A 20634-nucleotide genomic window follows, 5' to 3' on the forward strand; every position below is an offset into this window, starting at 1 on the left:
TGAAAGGAGACCAAGATCAGGGGTGCTACTTTTTTGCTTGGTAATTTCTGTCATTGGTGAGACAATTCAATTTCAAATATTTTGTTCTGGTAAGACATTACAGATAAACTTCTGGTTTGGATAATATGGATATAAGAGCTATGGCAGTTTCTTACATTTGCTCTTCGGAAAACATGTCAGTGTCCCCATAGAGATTAATAGTAAAACAAATTTATTAATAGAAAAAGTCTGAGATTAGTGTGTGAGGGCAGTAGTGGAGACCTGTATCCCACTAGGCAGCCTTGACATAAGACATGTTGGAGAGGCAGTGGTAAGAAAGTAAGGGAAGCAGGCTGGGGCTGTGGAGTCCTAAACAGGGAAAGAAAGAACACAGGAGTGGGTTTGGACCTGGGCCCAGCAACAGGGAGGCTTGAACTCTTCCCAGAAACCTATGGAAACAAATGTCTGGATAGGACTCTGGTCACAGGGGGACCTCACAAGCTTGCATCCTCCCTAGTTTTGTAATCTCTTGGCTGTATGGGTTTGGCCAGAGTAGACCAAGGGGATGAAGCTGGGCTCAGACCACCAAAGGCTGAAGTCTGGTTGGGACCTCTCATAGCTGTGCTCTCTGCCTATGAAGGTTAAGATGGGGGTCCAAAAGGTTGGCTTCCCTCCTGTCCATCTGTCACACTCACACCTTGGGAACTCATCCATCTCCCACCAGCCAAGTGTTCCATGGGACCCTCCTCCCTCATGCCAGGCTCCTTACCTGAGCAGTGGGGGAGGGAGCCAGTCCAGTGTCCATCCAGCCCACACATACGGGTGGCATTTCCGAGCAGAGTCCTCTTGCCGGTGCAACTGTAACGCACGACTGCTCCGACAGTATAGCTGTCCCCAGACATCTGGGCATGGGGTGGGGAGCCTGGATGGCCGCAGGACACCACTATGGGGAAGAGCAAATATGTCAGCAACTCTGCACAGGGATGGATCATCATCATAGGAAACATGTTAGGCTTTCTGTAGCGACAGGCAGAGAAGAAGAGAAACCTTGGGTATCTATTGAAGTTTGCTTCCTGCTGGCACACCTACCTGGCATCAGCAGACAATGCCTACTCAATTTGCCATACATTTTCCATATCTGTGAAATGAAGAGTAATACTGTTTTTTTATGAATTGAATAAGATAATAGGTGGGAGACTGCTCAGCATGTAGCAGGTATGCCATAATATATTTCCTTTCTTCTTTGCCTCTTGTGCTCACCACTCTCTATTTCCTCACTGCCGTAGGACATACCCAAGGTGTCTCTGGCAGCAGGGTGGCACACATAGTAAACATAAGACAGAACAGATGATCTGTCACCCTACAACTGTCTGCATTGGCTATAGTTTCCAGAATAAGGGCCAGTTCTAGTCCTTTTCCAACTGCATCTTACAGATGCCCACATCAATTGTCTCCAATTTGTCCCCTTTGGTCTGCAAGCTCCCTCTCCTGAGACACCAAATTGTAACTGAACACCAGTGATAAGATTAGAATACCAGATTATCTGAAGAAAATGAAAACACTAGCCTGAAAAGATACATGCACCCCATGTTCACTGCAGCATTATTTACAAGAGCCAAAATATGGAAGCAACCTGTCTACTGACAAATGAATGGATAAAGATGTCGTGTATAGATACAACAGAATATTACATAGCCATAAAAAGAATGAAACTTGTCATTTGTGGCAACATTAATGGACTGCAAGGGCATTATACTAAGTGAAATAAGTCAGCCAGGGAAAGACAATTACCATATGATCTCACTTATATGTGGAATCTAAAAAAAACCCCAAACAATGGAGCTTTTAGATACAGAGGATAGATTGGTGGTTGCCAAAGGAAGCGGGTAGGAGGCGGGCCAAATGGGTGAAGGAGGTCAAAAGGTACAAACTTCCAGTTATAACATAAATAAGTCATGGGATGTAATGTCCAGCATAGTGACTATGGTTAATAATACTGTATTGCATATTTGAAAGTTGCTAAGGAACTAGACCTTAAAAGTTCTCACAAGAAACAAAATTCTATAGCTATGTATGGTGAGGGATGTTTATTAGACCTACTGTGGTGATCACTTCACAAATGTATACAAGTATCAAATCATTATGTTGTATACCCAAAACTAATATTATGTTGTATGTCAATTATACCTCAATTAAAAAAGAAAGATTAGAATACCAGAATTGAGATGTACAGGACAGGGCAGGGCAATGCTGTCAATGTCACTGGGTTTGCTTCCCATTGGTCTTGCCATAAGTTGATACTAGGTTCTTTCATTTACTCAACACATTTATTGAGTGCCTATTATGCGTTAGGCTCTATTTTATGTGTTTGGGAGAAGAATTTCTATGCTCTCATGGAAATTATATTCTAGTGGAAAAAAGAGACTACAAATAATTAAATATGTAATTCTAGGGGTGTTATGAAGAGAAACAAAGCTCCATCAGGAAAAAGATATTCAGGGGTAGACTGAGTGCTATTTTTGAGTAAGGTGATCAAGGAAGATCTCTCTGAGGAAGTGTCATTTGAACAGTGATTTGAATGATCTAAAGAGGTCTGTCATGCAAGATATGTGGGAAGAGTATTCTGAGGGAAGGAACATCAGGAGTAAAGGCCCAGTGGCACAATGAGCTTAGTGTTTTTGAGGAATAGCAAGAAAGCCAGAGATGCAGAATGAACTGAGCAAAGAAAGAATGGAGGACATGTTTGGAGAGGTTGCTAGGAACCAGATCATCGCATAGAATTCAGATTTTATTATAAGCATGATGGGACACCACTGGAGTGATGTGATTTGACTTTAACAAGATCATTCCGGCTATAATGTAGGAAACATTCCAGTGTGTGGCAAGAAAGAGGGAGCTGCTACAGTAGTTCAAGAAGAGATGACAATGACTCGGATGGACTAAACTTCGTGGTAGGGTAGGAGATCCTTGTAGTCATTGCTTGTACCCAAAAAGGGCATAGGTCACAGCATATATGATGAACCAGACAGGTGACCAAAGGGATAAAATGTGAGTTGGGCCAGTGACGTCCCTGATGATGGAATTTTGGCCATACACAGGGATGGCATGAATAGGTCATGGGTATCTTTATTTCTCTCTGTGGTCTTGGTGTGTTTCAAGTCCTATTCTAAGTGCCTATGATCTATTTATCTACATTATCTATCTATCTATCTAGTGTTTACTTTTGAGAGAGAGAGAGAGAGAGAGAGAGAGAGAGAGAGAGAGAGAGAGAGAATATGAGCAGGGGATGGGCAAAGAGAGAGGGAGACACAGAATACAAAGCAGGCTCCAGGGTCTGAGCTATCAGCATAGAGCCCAACATGGGGTTTGAACCCAGAAACTGTGGGATCATGACCTGAGCTGAGGTTGGATGCTTAACCGACTGAGTCACCCAGGTGCCCCAGTCTATAGATTATCTGCCGAGACTACTGCTTAAAATTCCTTCCATCAGGCATGGAGTCCATTTCCCCTCCCCTTGAATCTGGGCTGGCCTGTGACTTGCTTTGGCCACTGGAATGTGGTAGAAATGATATTGTGGATTAGGAGGACTGGCAGCTTCTGCCTTCATTTTCTTGGAATAGAGCTGCCATGATGTAAGGAAGTCTGGCTTACACTACTGAATGATAAAAAATTACATGGAGACAGGGGCCATGTGGAGAACAACCACAATGCCCCAGGTGACAGCTGGGACCATGTTTCCTGACAAGTTTCCATCTTGGATCTTTAGGTCTAGTTGAGCCTCAGTAGCTAGATGTGCTGTCTCCAGTAAACTCTGCTTGAATTGCCAACCAGAAGCGATACAATGGTTGTTGTGTTAAGCTGCTACACTTTGGGGTGATTTGTTACACAATATATAATTGTGGATTATATATTAAATTATAATTAAATGGATATGACTTTGGAAGTCTTGAGGGTAGGGGCTGTATATTGCATGTGGGAAGAATATGAATCGTGGTGGCCAAAGGCTGGCTGTGGCACACTGTCTGCAAAGATGGCCACCAACAATTTTTTTCCTTCCGTGTGCATGCATCCTACTCCTCCCACTTATACCTATTATTTCCTCTGCCCTTGAATCAAAATCTTATAGCTTCCTCTTTTGCTCTAAAAACTCAGCCTCCAAGCAAAGAAGACTAAACCATCCTGCTAGAGAGAGTAGCCACAGGGACAGAGGCCACAGGGAGGAGAAGAGTCGGCACAAAGCCCCAAAGATGTAGGTGAGGCCATCTTGGACTCTCTAGTCCTAATTGAGCCAGTGGGGCACAGATGAGCCAACCCTGCTGTGATGGTTCATTTTATGTCATTGTGTGAAATTGACTGGGCCACATGATGCTCAGATATTTTGCCAAACATTATTCTGAGAGGGGGTTTGAATGAGATTAACATTTGAATAGGCACACTGAGTAAAGCAGACAGCCCTCCCCATTTGTGAGTGGGCCTCATCCAATCTCTTTTTTTATTTTTCAAGTTTTTATTTAAATTCTAGTTAGTTAACATACAGTGTAATATTAGTTTCAGGAGGTAGAATTTAGTGGTTCATCACTTACATATACACCCAGTACTTAATCACAAGTGCCCTCTTTGATACCAAGCTCTTGAAGGCCTGAATAGAACAAAAAGGCAGAGTAAGAGAGAATTCTCTTTTTCTGTCTGTCTTTGAGCTGGGACATCAGTCTTTGCCTATCTTTGGACTCAGACTTGGACTAAAATTTATACTATTGGCTCTCCTGCTTCTTGGGCTTTAAAACTCTGACTACTGTCTGCTCTCCTGGGTCTCTAGTTTGCCAAATGCAGATCTTGAGACTTCTTAGCTTCCATAATTGTGTGAAACAATAGATAAAAACATAGATCTATCTACACCCCCTTAAACCTGTATCTGTATCTGTATAATCTCCCATTGCTTACTGGTTCTATTTCTCTGGAGAACTCTGACTAATCCACCTGCTAAGCCTTGAATTCTAGACTTATATCACTGTAAGAAAATATAAACATTTGATATTTGAAGGCACTAAGTTTTGAGATGTTTGTTACACAGCAATACATAACTGATATATCTATTTATCCTTAAGATAGCCCTATAAGGTAGGCACTATTTTAATCTCAATCTCACTGATGAGGAAAATGAGGCATGGGGAAGAAAAATAACTTACCCAAAGTCACAGACCTATTCAATGGTAGAATTAGTTCTTAAAACCAGGCAAATTGACTCCAGAGGTCACATTCTTAAGTACTATAATTAACTCTCTTCTGCAATACTATTTTTATTTTATTTTATTTTATTTTGTTTTATTTTTTATCTTTTAAATATGAAATTTATTGTCAAATTGGTTTCCATACAACACCCAGTGCTCATTCCAACAGGTGTCCTCCTCAGTACCCATTACCCACCCTCCCCGCCCTCCCACCCCCCATCAACCCTCAGTTTGTTCTCAGTTTTTAAGAGTCTCTTATGTTTTGTCTCCCTTCCTCTCTAACCTTTTTTCTTTTCCTTCCCCTCCCCCATGGTCTTCTGGTAAGTTTCTCAGGATCCACATAAGAGTGAAAACATATGGTATCTGTCTTTCTTTGCATGGCTTATTTCACTTAGCATAACACTCTGCAGTTCCATCCTTGTTGCTACAAAAGGCCATATTTCTGCAATACTATTTTAATACTATGAATGCATTCTGTCCTTCTGCAAGGAATGGAGTCTCTAGTTATAATTTAAATGATTTTATGACAGTTTATTAGAAATTTCTGGATTTCTAGAAATTGTCCAATTTAAACTCTCTAATGATTTTTCAAATAAACCCATTTTAAATGGAAATAAAACATACATACATAAAAGAAAAACACAGTAAGCATAAGCATATAGGTTAGTGAATTGTCACAAAGCAAATACACCCAGGTAACCACCATTCATATCAGGAAATGGAATTATCACCAGCACCTCAGAAGCTCCTTCATGCCTTCTATCTACCTCCTCCTCCCCAAAGTAAGCCACCATCTTGACTTCATACACCATTATTTAGCTTGTCTATTTTTGAATTTATAAGTGGAATTCATAAGTGGAATCATATGGTATATATTCTTTTGTATTTGGCTTCTTTTACTAAACATTATGTCTATGATATTCATCGATGCTATGCTTAGCAGTACGTCTTTCATTATCACTGCAATATACCAGGAGTTAGCAAACTTTTTCTGTAAGAGGCCGGAGAGAAATATCTTAGGCTTTGAGGACTACACATAGTCTCTGTTGCATACTCTTCTTTGTTTCTTGTTTTTTTCCACATTGCTCTAAAAAAAAAAAAATTCTTATGTCTTAGCCACAGGTTGGATTCGGTCCATGAGCCAAGTTTGCTAATCCCTGCTATATACCATTTGTATTATTTGCTGTGTAACAAATTGCTCCAATAAACATTTACTATCGCTCATGGTTTCTGTGGGTCAGGAATTTAGGAGTGGCTTAGCTGGATGGTTCTGGCTCAAGATTCTCCATGAGTTTGTAGATAAGATGTTGGCTGTGGCTGCAGTCATCTAAAGGCTTGACTGGCTTCCCCAGAGAGTGACTGATCCAAGAGAGCAAGTTGGAGATAGAAATGTCTTTTATGATATAGCTTTGTGAGTCACACACCACCAGTTGACACAGACTAACCCTGGTACAGTGTAGGAGGATATTATGCAAAGGCAAGAAGGGGGGGGTCATTGGGACCATCTTCAAGGTTGACTGCTCTATCACTGCGTGAATATACTGTATTTTTTCATCCATTTCTTGTTGGTAGACATTTGGGTTGTTTCCCATTTGGGGCTTTTATGAATAACACTGATAAGAACATTTTTGTTCATGGTTATTGATGAACACATATATGTTGGCTATTCCTAATGATTTCTGTGATTGCAGTTGGCTGGCTGTTTTTCTGATGTTCTTACTTGGCTTTAAAATATTTCTTTGGCTAATTTGAGGACAGTGCTAAATTATGGTAATATCTAATATAATCTCTGAAACAGTATATGCAATGCCTGATATTATTTTTTCGTCATTGGCTTGATCTAGGCTACTTGGGTATCTGTAAAATTAGTAACCAGAATATACTCTATTGTTTTATTCCTTTACTGTGGTTTATTCTTTTAAAGGAGGAAAAAGTCAACCATAAAAATGTGACAAAAAATAAAGCACTGTCAATACCATTCAGCTGCTGTGGGTAAGGAAAATCAAGAAAGGATGTAAGATAATAAAGAGGAACAACTTATATTCACTGTATATTTGCATTCAAATCGGGGAGGTGAAGAACAAAAGAGAAGGTGAATAACAGCTGTTGTATTTCTCAGTTTGTCAAATATAAAAGCATTTAAAAATGTTTTCAATGTTCATGCCCGTGTCCAAATGGAATACACTGCAGTGGCTGTTTAGTTTCTAACTGCAAATAAGTTTATTTTTATTTTTTTCCCTAGCTGCAAGTAAGTTTAAATGTGTACATAAAAATTGGTAAGACAGATATTTAGCACTGCTAATAGTAGCAAATTTTCTTGCATTACACAGAATACATTATAGCAGGGGATTGAGAAAAAAGCATAAATTGTAATTCAGCAAAGACAATAATACAAATCAGCAATTAATAGACTACGCTAGGTCCTACAGCAGAAGGACACCATGTGGGTTGAAAGTTGTATGAAAGTTGTAGAAATGGCTGGCCAGCCTCTGGCACTTCCACTGTTTTCTAAAGCACTTTATCAGGGAAGTAGCAATATGCTATAGACCCGGGTCATGCATTTTCCTTGGTCCCTGCACATCCATGCCAATTAAAACAGTTTGCCTTAACCTGGAAGGAACCGCTGATTTTCATTGACTGGGTTGATTAGGGGATATATAAGGTACTCTACAATTTTCCACAAGCCTATTCACAGGTAACTTGGTCTTCCAGAAGTAAAAATTTAGTTAGCCCACTAATATAATGTCACGATAATCATGCAATATCAATGAAAATGGTTTCACTTGAAGTCACTTGGGATCTTATAGGTAGTGAAGTTTCCTTAGATTTATAGGTAGACGGGGAAAGCCCACCAAGTCCAGTGATAGTTGATTATCCAGAACAGAATTTTAGCTCAACTTTAAATTAGTTCAACCTAAAAAAATGATAATATTAGTGTAAATTACTAACGTGGAGAGACCTGGGGAAATCTATCAGAGATCAACAATATGAATGCGCATTTCAGACACACAGAGAATCACACAAGAGGTCTAATTTGGAGACCCAGAAGTAGTGAAAGAAGAGAATGAGGGGTGACAATATAGAACTGATAGCTGAGAATTCCCCAGATGTCAAAAAATATCTAGGAAGCCTAATGAATCCTAAGAAGGATAAATAAAATATCTAAACACAGTGTAAAAAAATTCAGAATGCCAACAAGAAAGAAAGGATCATAAAGTCAGTTAGGTAAAAAAATAATAAGGCTACCTAAAAAGTACAATGATTAGATTGAAAGCAGACTTCTCATTAATAATAAATGCCAGCAGAGTGCACCAAGGGAAATGTGTCAATGTGGACTTTGATCCAGCTAAATTATCATTTAATAAGTAGGGAAAATGCAGGACACCAAAGACAGAGACAGACTTTTCAAAGGAGGGAAAGACTGATAGCTGACTTCTCTGTAGCAATAAAAGAGGTCAGAAGGTATTAGAGAAATTTCTTTAATGGGCTGAAAGAAAATAGCTACAGCTTGGATTTCTAAAACGACCGGAAATATCTTTCAAAAATGAGGGACAAATAAATGTATTATAGACAAACAAAAACTGACAGTGTTTGCCACCAGCATATTTTCATTAAGTAAGATTCTAATGAACGTTCTTCACATAGCAGGAAAATGATCCCATGAGGAAGGACAAGGTATAAGAAGAAATGAAAAGCAAAGAAGGTGGCAAATATGTGGCTAAATCTGAGTAAACAATAATTGCACAGGACAACAACAATAATACATTGTGGGTTTTAAAAAACAAGGCACAAAAAATAAATAAAAAACAAGGCATAATTAAGATATAAGAAAACAATAATGTAAAAGTCAGAAAAACATATGGAGTTAAAGAGTCCTAATGTTCTTGTATGATATAGGAAGAAGAGAGAAAGATTAACTTTAGACTTTGGTAAGTGAAGTTGTTCCTGTTATAATTTCTAACATAGCCATTAAAATGTAGAGTGTATAACTTACTTATTAGTAAAGAAGAAAAAATGGAGTTATAAAACTTGTTAATCCGATAAAAAAAGAGAAAAAAGAAACTGAGTAGGACAAACAAAAAACACAAAATAAGATGTTAGATTTAAGCCTAAATATATCAGTAATATGACATGTTTAAAGTGATAAAAAAATACTTTCAACCAAGAATTCTATAGCTAGCAAAACTATCCTTCAAACACGAAGTGGAATTAACAAATTTCTGGATGAACAAACACTGAGTATGAGAATGCATCACTAGCAAACCTAGAAAGAAATTCTAAATTATAAAGAAATTCTACAGGAAGTCTTTCAGACTGAAATGAAAGGACTGAAGTCACAGGAAGAACTAAAAAATCCTAAAACAGGTAAAAGTAACTACATAGGTAAATATAAACTGCAGAATAAGTGTTTTTTTGTTTGTCTGTAATCTTTCTTCTTCTGAGAAATGGCATGAAGCAATAATTGGAAATATGTATTGATAAGCATACAATGTCTAAAGGTGTAATTTGTATAACAATAACAACACAAAGGAGAGGGAGGTAAGGGAGCTTTGTAGGAGCAAATCTTCTGCATACAACTGAAATTAAGTTAGTGTTATTACAAACTATGTTGTTATAAGTTAAGATGTTAATTGTAATTTCCAGAATAACCACTAAGAAAATGACTTAAGAAACGCACAGTGAGTAACAAAGAAATTAAAATGTTAAATTAGAAAAGATCTATTTAATGCAAAATAAAACAGCAATAGAACAAAGAACCAAAAAACCTCTCCAAACTCAAAAGCCAAAAAACACAAAACCATAAGATACATAGGAAACAAGTAGCAAAATGGGTGATATAAAGCCTACCTTATCAATAATTACACTAAATGTTGATTAAATACATAAAAGGCAGATATTAGCAAATGAATAAAAAACACGATCCAACTACATGCTGTCTAAAAGAGACATCCTTTAGACTCAAAGGTGCAAATGGACTGAGAGTAAGAGATGGGAAAAGATATACTGTACATACAGAGACTAAACAGAAGCTGGTATGGCTATCCAGACCAGCTATCTGATATTATCAGATAGGATAGACTCTGAGGCAAAAATTGTTGTTAAACACAGGAAGGACACAGAAAATTTTATATTGATAAAAGGATCAATCCATCAATAAGATAAAATTATAAACATATATGCACCTAACAGAGATCCCAAATACATGAAACAAAAAATAACAGAATTGAAAGGAGAAATAGATAAGTCAACAATAATAGTATGAGATTTCACCACCCCATAGAATAAGACAAAGATCTACAAGGAAATATGGTGACCAACATTATAAACCAACTAGACCTCACAATCATCTGGAGAACACTCCCTGTAGTAACAGCAGAATAAATGCTCTTTTCAAGTGCACATGAAATGTTCTCTAGGTTAGACCATGTGTGAAGCTATAAAATAAGTCTCCATAAATTTAAAAAGATTGAAATCATACAAAGTATGTTCTCCAACTACAATGTGATGAAATTAAAGATCAGGAATGGAAGGAAATTTGAAAAATTTACAAACATATGGAAATTAAAAAACCACTCCTAAATAACCAATAAGTCAAAGAAGAAATCAGAAGAATAATTAGAAAATACTTTGAGGTGAACAAAAATGAAAACAGAACATACCAAAACTCATGAGACATAGTGATAGCAGTGTTCAGAGAGAAATTTATAACTGCAAATGCCTACATTAAAAAGAAGAGATCTCAAACCAACAAACCAACCTTTCCCCTTAATAAAGTAGAAAAAGACAAGCAAATTAAACTGAGAGCAAACAGAAGAAAGGAAATAATAAAGACAGTAGCAGAGATAAATGAAATAGAAAATAGAGGAAAAAAACGAAAGCTATGAACATGAACAATCGTATGCAAACAAATCAGATAATTCAGATGAAATGGACAAATTCTTTTTTTAAAATTTATTTTATTTTTTTGAGAGACAGACAGAGTTTGAGCAGGGTAAGAACAGAGAGAGAAAGAGGAAAGAGGAAAGAATCCTAAGCAGGCTCCAGGCTGTGAGCTGTCAGCACAGAGCCTGACGCAGGGCTTGAAGCCACAGACCATGAGATCGTGACCCGAGCCAAAGTCAGATGTTTAACTGACTAAGCCACCCAGGCGCTCCAGAAATGGACAAATTCTTAAATGTTCACAAACTACCAAAACTTACTGAAGAAGAAATGGAATATCTGAATAGAGTTATAGCAAATAAATGGAATCAAACAATAATCAAAAAACTTTCAAAGAAAAGCCCAGGACTAGATGATTTCACTGCTGAATTATATCAAATTTTTAAAGAAGAAATAGCACTAATCTTTCTATTTCTGAAAACATAAGGAGAAGGACGTTTCCTGACTCACTTTATGAAGCCAACATCACCCTGATCCTAGAACCAAAGACATCGCAAAGAAAGGAAACTATAGACAAATATCCCTTATGAACATAGCTGCAAAAATCCTAAACAAAATACTAGTAAACCAAATCCAGCAGCATATTAAAAGTATTATACTATGGCCAAGTGTGATTTGTTTTTGGAACACAAGAGTAGTTCAACATCTGAAAATCAATCAGTGTCATATACCATATTAATACAATGAAGAGGGGAAATCTCAATAGATGCAGGAAAACCATTTGACAAAATCCAACACTGTTTCACGCTAAAAATTTTCAATAAACTAGGAGTAGAAGGGAAATTCCTCACCCCTAAAGGGAATTTACATAAACTTTACAGCTAACATTATACTTAATGGTGAAAAACTGAAAGCTTTTCTCCAAAGACTAGGAACAAGGGAAGGATGCCTGTTTTGCCACTTCTGTTCAACATTGTCTTGGAAATTCTTGCTAGGGCAATTAAGTAAGAAAAAGAAATAAAAGGCATCCAGATTGGAAAGGAAGAAATAAAACTATATCTATTCACAGATGATATGATCTTGGACTATTATATTACATTGGATTAAGCAATGGTTTCTTAAATATACCACCAAAAGCACAAGCAACAAAAGAAAAAAAATACATAAGTTGGATTTCATTAAAACTAAAAATTTTCATGCACTGGAGGACATTATCTAGAAGTAAGAAGATAATCCACAGAAAGGGAGAAGTTTGCAAATGATACATCTGATAGGGGTATAGTATCTAGAATATATATAGAACTGCTAAAACTCAGTAATACAAAGACAATCTGATTTAAAAGTGGGTAAAGAACTTAAGTAGAAGTTTCTCTAACGAAGAGATACAAATGGCCAAGAAGCACATAAAAAGATGCTCAACATCATTAGTCATTAGGGAGACACAAATCAAAACCACAATGAGATTCCACTTTAATACCCACTAGCATGGCTATAATGAAAAAGATGGACATAACAAGTGGAGGTGAGGGTGTAGAGAAATTGGAACCTTCCTACCCTGCTGGTGGGGATGTAAGATGGTGCAGTCACTTTGCAAAACAGTTAACCTCAAAAAGTTAAACATGGAGTTACTATATAATTGGCCCAGCAATTCCACTCTTAGGTATATGCCCCCAAGAACTGACAACATATGTTCACACAAAGACCCAGGCATAAATGTGTGCAGCAATATTATTCATAATAGTTCAAAAGTGGAAAGAATTCCAATGTCCATCAACGGATGAATGGATAAATAACTGTAGTATACCCATAAACTAGAATGGTATTTGGCCATAAAAAAGAATGAAGCACTGATACGTGCTACAATATGGACGAACTTTGAAAACCTTAAGGTAAGCGGAAGGAGCCACACACACAAGGCCACATGTATATTTACATGGAATGCCCGGAATAGGCAAATATTTAGATAGAAGGTAGATTAATGGTTCCCAGGGATATAGAGGTAGTGGAGATTCACCTGCAGGAACAAGAGGAGAGAGCAGGAGGTCAAGGGACAGTTTCCTCATGTGGATGTGTGAGGTTAGTAACCGAGTATCAGGGTTCTGAGCACCTCCCCTCTCTCTCCCACCATTTTTAGCATGTTGTTCCCATATATTTTTTTCTAATAATAATTATGCAGTCATTGTTGATGGAGATGTAACAGATACTATACTAGGCACTTTTTTTGGCTTTTCTATTTTTTTTTTTTTTTTAGAGAGAGTGAAAGCATGAGTGGGGGGAGGGGCAGAGACAGAGAGAGAGAGAGAGAGAGAGAGAGAGAGAGACAGAATCCTAAGCAGGCTCCATGCCCAGTGTGGAGCCTGATGTTGAGCTCAATCCCACAACCATGAGATCATGATCTAGGCTGAAATCAAGAGTCTGATGCTCAACTGACTGGGCCACCCAGGTGCCCCGTGCTTTTCTAATTTAACCCTTTAATAACTCTATGGAATAAGTATTAGGGTCATTTTTATAGATGAAGAAATGGAGGCTTGAAAGCTTAATAGACTTTTGTCAAACCAAACAGCTTGTTTAGGGGCAAAGCCAGAATTCACATCTCAGTCAATCTGCCTCCAGAGTCTGTAGCATTTCTGCTTCAGTCCTTCAAAAGAAAGGGGTTCATGTGTTATTTTTCTGGAAAAGCAAGGAAGGGGTAAGGTTTGAGACAGTGTCATGCCAGACAGTCTGTTGTGGAGGCAGAGCGCCCTGAGGGCTAAAGAGGATAGCAGTGCAGCAAAGAGGAAAGAGAAAGAGGAAAGTCCTCTAGCTAGGAAGAGAGAGAGTGCATAAGTTGGTGTGAAACTAACCCAACAGGGCCTAAGATGCAGACAGAGTGACTGTCATTATGATGTAACACACACACACACACGCACGAGGAGGACATGTACTTGGACATGGGCCATCCCGTCAGTCTGCACGGGTGATCACTCTGAGTTGATGACATCTACTTACAGAGACACTGGGGGCGGGGACGGTCCCATGTGCCATCTCCCTGGCAGCTGAGCACCGGGGTGCCCAGGAGGTAGAAGCCGTGGTTGCATTGGTAAGACACAGTGGTGCCATAGCTGAACCTGTGTGGGCCGCTGGCATGGACTTGACGCAGGCTGTTTTCTTGGTGCCCAGGATCGGTGCAGTTGATGACTGTAATGAAAGGGGACAATTAGACACAGAAACCAGGATGCAAAGATTGTCTTATGCTTCTAAACGGGAATTCACATGTCCAAACAGGCATGCATTCCCAGTATGGCAAAATGTCCAGACAAATTGGTAGCACGAAGCCGATCCTGCCTGGGAGGGTGAGCTCGTCCTCAGGCTGCTGTACTTCCTGATCACTGACTTTGATAGCCTGGTTAAGGGATTCATTCTTCCACGTCTTGCTAAACTCACCTCTCTGGAGAAGCCTTCCCACCTCCTCCCAGACTGGTTAACTTCTGCCCTGGCAGTGTTCCCTTGCATGAACCTCTACTGCTGACCTTATCAGCCTAGATGGTGAGTTGTTTGAATACACGAGTCCCCTGAAGGCATGACTCCCTTGTCTCTGGGTGCCCTAACCCTGGTGTAGCAAGGCTGCTGATCGTTGTAGAACAGATACAGCTGAGCTGACTCCAACAGGGGTTGGTCTTTTTTGGAAAGTGTTTTAACCACTTTTTAAATATTTATTTATTTATTTATTTATTTATTTATTTATTTATTTATTTAAAGTTTATTTATTTTGAGAGAGAGAGAGACCACGCAGGAGCCGGGGAAGGGCAGGGACAGAATGAGAGAGAGAGAGAGAGGATCCCAAACAGGCTCCGTGCTGTCAGTGCAGAGCCCTACATGGGGCTTGATCTCAAGAACTGTAAGATCATGACCTGAACTGAAATCAAGAGTTGGACACTTAACCCACTGAGCCACCCAGGCATCCCAGGATAGGTATTTTTAAAAAATCTTTGATAAGTTTTTAAAATGTAAGATATTTCTACCTTTGACGAACTTCTCTGAGGCTCAGAGAGGCTGGCGTCACAAAATAAATACATAACATGCATTGATTCTCACTATTTATTGCCATATATCGAATGCCAAGCAGTGTGCTGGGCAGTAAAGATACCACAGAATTTTCAATTGAGAGTAGAATTTCTCCACCTTGGCACTGTGGACATTTTGGCTGCTAATTCTTTGTTGTGGGGGCAGAACTATGTATTGTAGGATGTTCAATAGCATCCTTGGCCTCTACCCACTCGATGCGAATAGAAACCCTCCAGGTGTGACAATGAAAAATATCTCTAGATATCTGTCCCCTGTTGGGGCAGAGGATGGATAAAATCATCCCCAGGTTGGGAACTGTTGGTCTAGAGAGAAAAGGACAAACAAGCAATTATTTTGTTTGATAAGTGCTCTGATAGGGGTAGCAGAGAATGTTCTAGAAGCACAAAGCAGTGCATCTAGCCCAGTGTAGGAGGTGGAGCAGGAAAGGCTTCCAAGAAAAGGTGACATTTAAGCTGGTTCTTTTTTTTTAAATTTTTTAAAACATTTATTCATTTTTTGATAGAGAGAGAGTGTGAGTGGGGAAGGGGCATAGACAGAGGAAGACACAGAATCTGAAGCAAGCTCCAGGCTCTGAACTGACGGCACAGAGCCCGATGCAGGGCTTGAACTCACGTACCGTGAGATCATGACCTGAGCTGAAGTCGGACGCTTAACCGACTGAACCACCTAGGCACCCCTAAGCTGGTTCTTGATGGTTGGGTAAAAGTCATCCACACAAAGCGGGACAGAGAAGAACGCATTTGAGGAGACTGTGTGGGAGTGCCCTGGGGACAAGTGAGCACAGGGCACGTGTAAGGAAGAAGTTCACTGTGGCCAGGGCCCAGTGCAGAGGTGAGGCTGAGGCAGAGGACAGTGCCATTGTAAGGGCATTGGGAAGTCTGGGAAGGCATTTCAAACAGGGAATGGCTTGATCAGATTTGCATTTTAGACTGGCCACTCTGTCAGGGTAGACAATGGGCTGGTGGGAGCAGGACTGGAGGCCATGACTTCTAAGATTTTACCTTAGCCCTCTGATTCCGAGACCGGTCCTGAGTTTGTTACTCTGGGCAGGGGCCTGTGGGGGCAGGAGCTGCAGTTACAGGAGAATTTGTATCTCATGTTGGGGAGATGGAGCACAGCTCTTGATAGGGGATGTGGGATAACAATACCCCAAAGCAACCAAGTTCTAAACTCTTTCCTGCCTGAACAGATGATCGAAGGAAGGCCCAACACCAGCTTATGGAAGTTTTCCCTGTGTTTTCTGAGACCTTCTCTCACTCAAAATGGAATCTTAAAATGTTATGAGAGGGATGTTATTTTTAGAGGTAGTTGTGATGCATCTTCATTTATTTGAAAATGTTGGTCCTTTAATATCAAATGATATTACATGTTACAAATGACTTGTGACACACTGCACAGCCAATCACCGTGCACCCCCACATACTGCAATGAGGAGCCATCCTCCTAGAGACTGTGTCCTCATGACTATAGCAATTCGATCAAGCTCCATGTCAGGGCTGGGGTCGTTCACGTTCTGTCTGCTTTGACACTCCACTCAGATGTCACTGAGTCTGCCAGGCTATTCCTGGTATGAGGCAGCTCCATTTGCCCCTACTATTGTGACCAGCCATGAAATGCTTTAGAAACTATTTCTTAAGTAGCCCAGTTGAGGCCAGAACATCCTCTGCTCAGTCTCTGTTTCTTGGGTTCTTTTCTTCCTCCCTGCTTCATTCCAACCCCTATGCTCTTTGCTTTTTATTTTTCATTCTAAGTTTTCTGATTTTTTCTTTTGTCAAGAATGGGGCTTTATATGATAAGGATGAGTTATTTGTTCTATGAAATGTAAGCAAGAAGACTGCTTTCCATTTCTGTTTTGGAAGGTGCAACTTGTTTGTTTTGCTTATATAACCAATGGTGAAATCTTACATGGCTGTATCTGGGGGATGAGAAAGTCCTCATTTATGACCCTTCATTGCCCTCAGTTTTCCCTATCCGAATCTAAATAACACCAGGACTGAATCCACTGGCCTGTGCTGCGGGGTCACCCCCACAGATGGTAGCGGTACGGGGGGTGAGGTGGGAGAAGAATGGTGACTCACTTCTGCAGGTGGGCAGTGTGTCGCTCCACTGCCCGCTGGCCAGGCACTGGGACCTAGCAGCCCCCTCAGCCATATACCCAGGGTTGCAAACAAACTTAACCACGTCGTTGAGGTTAAACTGGTTGCCCTGAGTGAGGCCGTTGATTGGGTTGCCTGGGTGTCCACAGGTAATTGCTGCAACCAAAACAGAAAATAGGTAAGCCCTCCTATTATTCCATACCCCTAAAGTGCATCCTTTTTCTCACCTGGTGTTTCTCATGCCCATGAGTGAAGTTCAGGCCTAAGTCTAACTATAGTCTCTTAGCTGTAAAACCTCTATTTCCTGAAATCAGCATGGGGACATACCTTCTTCCTTGAAGGCACATCTGTAGCTTGGACAACTTGAGAGAAATCACTCTGTGACTCCCCATGAGGCATTAGGCCTGGACTGTAGTTCTGTTGTCCGGGTTGTCAGTCCTGCTCATTTTCTCTGCCTCTATCCCTGTCGTACCCCATGCCCACTCTCCATCACTGGATGCGATGACTACCCCTCAGCGGATTCAGGCCCAACCTACTTCCTGGCTGAGCTTGACAGAGCCAGAGTCAATGCTAACTACACCCGAATGGAGGGATTGCTCCCCATGCCAGACCAGTGGCTCAGCCAAAGCTGTTGTTGAGAGCACAGTCCTTTCCCTCTACTCCTTCCAGATGAAGGGAGTTCAATCCGTGTAATTTCTGGCCCTTCTCTGTGCAATTTGGGAAGAATGAGCAGTCATGCTTGGCCCAGTTCTGCCCTCTTCCTCTTGGGACCCGGCGCCTGTGAGTGGCAGTGCTCTCTGCTGCTCCCCTGGAGACAGGCTCTCCCCAACAATAGGGCGGGGGAGGTGTTGTCCTTGCAGCCTTGCCTCTGATGGTGTGAATCCACCCCATTCTGGGTTTGCTTTTTTTTTTTTTTTTTTTTTTAGCAGACCCCATATGGCTTTTACTTTAAACTATGGCTTCCAACATAGGCTTTATTAGTAATAAAGGTGATATTCTGGAATCCTTGCAGGCCATTTTATTTTGTGATTTGTTCAATTATAGGCAGGGCAGTGGGGGAGAACCCAGTGCTCAAAGGCCTGGCCCCAGAGTGCGAGGGTCACCACTTTGTCCCAGCTTCGTCCTTCCTCCTGGAGCTGGAGTTGATCCCTCCATGCAGTGGCACTGGTCTCTCTGAGGTCTCCTGAAAATAAGTGCCTGCCTCAGAGCCTTGGCACTTGCTTTCCCCTCTGCCAGAACATCCGTTGGCTCCTGCCCTCACACCTTCAGGTCTCCCCTCAAATGTCACCGTTTCAGCGAGGCCATCCCTTATGACCCAATAAACAACCTCCCCAGCACTGCCCGGGCCCCTTGCCTTCTCCACTTTTCTCCACAGTAACGGACATGCTCTACATGCAGCTCTTTGTTTGTTCATTGTTATCTCCCTCCACCTCAAGGTCAGCTCCATGGGGGCAGGTTCTTTGATTTGTTTCTTGCGACATCCTTGGGGTCGGGACCAGTGCCTGACATACAGGAGGAGCTTGATAAATACTTGCTGACTGGAAGACCGGTGAGCACATGGATGCATGGGTACCAGGGTTTCTGCTTTGCTCCTTAGCCCTTAGTTCTCTGTAGCACCTGCCTGATACCCCACCTAGTCTCTTCAGACTGAAGTCTCAGTTGATGCTTTTGCCAGCTCTTTCTCTTGGTTCTGGATTTTGAGGCTGAGAAACCATGAGGAATGTTTTCTTACCCCAACAACTGGATCCACGAAGAGCCCACCCCAAACCATGATGGTGTGAATGGAGATGGGGGAGCAAGAGCAGGCAGGAGGCGGGGCCCAGTTTTTGCCGTGGCCAACTCTGGCATTATTCTGGGTCAGTTCTCTTATGTAAATCTCAACAGTAGTATCCCTGACTCTAGCAGAGAGGGCCGAGCAGAGCAGGACACATGTGTTAGTGGATTGCAGGGGTTTGAGACTGCCTGGTGTGCTAGGATGAGGGTGGGCTGTGGAGGCCAGCAGACCAGGATTTACTACTCAGCTCTGCCCTTTCCTTACTTTGGACAATTCACTCCAAGCTCACTTTCTGTATCTCTAAAGTAAGGATTTTGAATTGCATTAATAGGTTTGCTTTGAAAATAGATTCAGACATTTACTTTTCATTCAACATTACTGAGTTCCTTCTATGTGCTAGGTACCTTGCTCTGCTCTGATGATATACAAGGAGGAATATGATATGGTCTCCAACCTCAGGGAGCCACTTCCCAGTCCAGGGAAGCAGACTGTTAGAACACAGTGTGCTGGTGCTGGGATAGAGGCCCACAAAGAAGAGGGGCATCTACCCTCCACAGGGGAGAGAGTGGGTTAAGGAGGGTTCCCAGAGGAAACAGCATGCCATCTACACTGGATCTCATGGATGAACAGGACCCTGCCAGATCAGCAAGGTGGGGGGAGAGGGGAGACAATCTTCACAGGGTCTTTGAACTCACGGAAATGATATGCAAAATATTGGGTGGGTGCAGTGTGCTTGGGAGAGGATTCACCCCTCTTCCAGATTCACAAAAGGTCATGAGGCCTCTTCTCAAAGGCTAAGGACCACTCATAAAAGTAAGAGAAGAGTGTTGAGTAGGAAACCTTTGGGGGTACCACCTCTTGAAGGACAGGTCATGAAAGCACCTGCAAAGGAACTGAGGGGTGGTCAGCAAAGTAGAAAAAATAAAGCCCAGCAGGGGGTGGGAGTGTCCCAGAAGCCACAGGGAGAGCCTCAAGAGGTGTCAGATACCCCAGATAGCTCTGTTTCTCTGGGGACCCTGATTGGTAGAGGCTGCAAAGAAGAGGTGGAGAACACCCCACTAGGAAGGAAAATAGAGGTCTCTGTGAAGCTTGAACACTTAACTGGGGCTTGAGGGAAATTAATAGAAAGGAAAGGTAAGCAGTACAGAGGAGACAGTTAAAAATAGATTAAGTTCGCTAAGGAGGCAGGAGGGAGGGGATCTGAGAATCAATGGAGGGCACAGCCTTGGGCCTGGAGAGAGAGAGACTCTTCTACAGAGGTAGGAGGGAAGGGAGAAGAATAGATGTGTGGGTGGGAAGCAGGAAGCAGAAGGAGTTATTGTTTGATGGCTTCTATCATCTCTGCAAAATAGAAAGTGAGGTTATCTAATCAGCTAATAATTATTGGGGTCTATCTGCATTATTTCATTTAGTCCCCACAACCCTGTGAGGTAGGCACCATTGTCATCCTCAGAGCAGTCGGGAGACTTGTTTGGGGGCACTGTTTCCAGGTGGCTCTTCTGAGCTCTGAAACCAGCTCCTCTGATTTCAGGCCAGGTTCATTATCTGCCTTCGCTATCTGCTGCGAATGTAGGCGGAGGAGGTGGAGGGTGGGTGTTCAGGGAAGAGGTAA

General features: G+C 41.3%; 1 protein-coding gene across 5 annotated transcripts in view; it reads right to left on the minus strand.

The window, feature by feature from the left end:
* Positions 1-20634, minus strand: part of CSMD2 (CUB and Sushi multiple domains 2) — a 595308-nt gene that overhangs the window by 35426 nt on the left and 539248 nt on the right. For all 5 annotated transcript variants that reach the window (XR_008293800.1, XR_008293801.1, XR_008293802.1 and 2 more), the window contains exons 54-56: positions 17231-17404; positions 14076-14264; positions 749-922 (exon numbers count right to left, since the gene is read on the minus strand). Coding sequence is in view for 2 of the 5 variants with exons in the window: in XM_027059738.2 (XP_026915539.2) it covers positions 749-922; positions 14076-14264; positions 17231-17404 (537 nt within the window). In the remaining 3 variants the exon portion in view is untranslated. The remainder of the gene's footprint in view (positions 1-748; positions 923-14075; positions 14265-17230; positions 17405-20634) is intronic.

This window comes from Acinonyx jubatus, chromosome C1 (assembly GCF_027475565.1).
Source record: "Acinonyx jubatus isolate Ajub_Pintada_27869175 chromosome C1, VMU_Ajub_asm_v1.0, whole genome shotgun sequence".
Classification (NCBI taxonomy): Eukaryota; Metazoa; Chordata; class Mammalia; order Carnivora; family Felidae; genus Acinonyx; species Acinonyx jubatus.